At 30.1% G+C, this 2,500-nt stretch overlaps 1 protein-coding gene across 5 annotated transcripts in view; it reads right to left on the minus strand.

Moving 5' to 3' along the window:
• Positions 1 to 593, minus strand: part of LOC113829466 (uncharacterized) — a 177,929-nt gene extending 177,336 nt beyond the window's left edge. For all 5 annotated transcript variants that reach the window (XM_070119234.1, XM_070119233.1, XM_070119231.1 and 2 more), the window contains exon 1: positions 563 to 593. In XM_070119234.1, the coding sequence (XP_069975335.1) occupies positions 563 to 578 (16 nt within the window). In that variant the 5' untranslated portion in view covers positions 579 to 593. The remainder of the gene's footprint in view (positions 1 to 562) is intronic.
• Between the last annotated feature and the right edge of the window lie 1,907 nt (positions 594 to 2,500).

Below are 2,500 nucleotides of genomic sequence, written 5' to 3' on the forward strand. Positions count from 1 at the left end.
TATATGTTTTGTTTCGTTCAGTGCATATGCATTATTCGTATCTTAAAACTGCACTTTATGTTTATGATAAAAAAAAAATCAAAACATACGCACACACGTGTTTTATATCCGAACGTTATGGATATGATACGAAAATACATAGATAGATAGAGTGATAAAATAAATAGACAGATAGACAGTGATAAAACAGATAGATAGATAGATAGTGATAAAATATATAGATAATGATAAAATAAATAAATTGAGAGATGATGATAAAATAAATAGAGAGATAGTGGTAAAATGAATACACAGATAAATAGTGATAAAATAGGTAGATAGATAGTGACAAAACAAACAGAAAGATAACAATAAAATAAACATATAGAAAAATAAAGTGATCAAATAGAAATGAAAAAAAAAATCGACCAATAAACAGACAAAACAAATAAAACAAATAAACAAAACAAAGACAGATAAATAATAATAATAATAATAGCAATAATAATAATGATAATAATAATAATCAGTTTCAGAATTTCTTAGGCCTACATTCTACATTACGTGGAACTCGACCACGTACCTTGTCTGAAAACCATCTTGGCTGACTTCTTCACTGGCTCCTTGGATTGTTCTGGAAGGAAGTGGATAAAAAAATGGTATCATTATCAACTATCTTCCATTTATCTGTTTGTTCACTTTTAATTTTATTCTGTTACTTTTTTCCTTGGATTCTTCTGAAAGTGGATAAAAAAATTGCATTATTATCAACTATCTTCTATTTATCTATTTGTTTTTTTTTATTTCATTCTCTGTCACTTTTTTTCCTTGAATTGTTCTGGAAGGAAGTGGATAAAAAATTGCATTATTATCAACTATCTTCTATTTATATATTTTCTTTTTTATTTTATTCTCTGTCACTTTTTTCCCTTGGATTGTTCTGGAAGTGGATAAAAATTTTGCATTATTATCAACTATCTTCTATTTATATATTTTCTTTTTTATTTTATTCTCTGTCACTTCTTTCCCTTGGATGGTTCTGGAAGGAAGTGGATAAAAATTTTGCATTATTATCAAGTATCTTCTATTTATCTATTTGCTTTTTTATTTTATTCTCTGTCACTTTTTTCCCTTGGATTGTTCTGGAAGGAAGTGGATAAAAATTTTGCATTATTATCAACTATCTTCTATTTATCTATTTGCTTTTTTATTTCATTCTCTGTCACTTTTTTTCCTTGAATTGTTCTGGAAGGAAGTGGATAAAATTTTTGCATTATTATCAACTACCTTCTATTTATCTGTTTGTTCACTTATTACGTATTTTATTCTCTGTCATTTTCTTACATTTGAGTGTCCAGATATCTAAAGGTTAATAATTTCTAGTAGGAAATTTGGAATTATTGTTTCTGATAAACATAATAGATTTTTTTTACTATGTTCTATTATAAAATTCTGGGCCTAATCTAACAAGGGCCTATATGTTGTTGTTTTTTTTACCATACATTATGTCTACTTTTTATCTTTTCTCTTTCTCTAGTTTACTGCCTGTTATGTTTAATTTCTCCTTCTTTTTCACCTTTCTCCTCTATTCTCTTTCTCTAATTTGGCTCTTCTTTCCTCTCTCTCTAGTCTTTATGTTCTCTTTCTCTTCTTCTTGTTTCTCTCATCATGTTTGTATTTTTTATCTCTACTCTTCCCTCTCCGTCCTCTATGGCCTCTGTCTTTCCTCTCTCTTTTTGTCTTATCCTTTTTCTGTTGGCTCTCCTATTCACCCATTCGCATTGTCTTTTTTTCTTATTTCTTCTAATTTCTCTCTTCCTTCCTCTCTTTCCTTGACCTTCTCTCTCTTCACCTTCCTTTCCCTTATTTTCATTTTTTTCTCCTTCCTTTTTTATTCATCCTCACTTACCTTTTTTTCTCCTGGTTCTTCTTTCTTTTCCCTTCTTTTCTTTCTCTCCCCGAATCCTTCGCTTTTTTCCCCTTTTCCCTTTGCTTTCTGCTTCTCTCTTGCATTTCTTTCATTTATTACTTACCTTTTCTCTCCCTTTTTATCTTTGTTGTTTGTTCTTCTGAACTTTTCGTCTCGTATCTTTGTTTTTTCTCGCACTTCCTTCTTTATTCTTTTTCTTTCTCCTTCCTCTCTACCCTTCTCTTTTTCTTCTGTTTCCTCTACTCCCTTTCTCGTACTCAGTTTCGAATATTTTTTTCTTTCTCTCATTCTCTTCTCTCTCCATATCGTTATCTACTTCGATTCTTCCTCTTATCTTCGTATATTCAACCTCCTCTTTTTATTCCTCCTCCTCCTCCTCCTCTTCTACGCACCCCCTCTCCATATCCGTCAATATAAGTATCAAGTATAGTATTACAAGTATCAAATGTATTATAAGTAATGAAAGCTCTCACCTACTTTTTCCTCCATGTAATAAAGACACGCTGTCATAGCAGATAAAAGTTGTCTAGCAGATAGTATTACTTCGGGTTATAGAATAGTAATAGATATCAAAATTATTTTATTTGTATC

The sequence above is a fragment of the Penaeus vannamei genome, chromosome 43 (assembly GCF_042767895.1).
Source record: "Penaeus vannamei isolate JL-2024 chromosome 43, ASM4276789v1, whole genome shotgun sequence".
NCBI classification, from domain to species: Eukaryota; Metazoa; Arthropoda; class Malacostraca; order Decapoda; family Penaeidae; genus Penaeus; species Penaeus vannamei.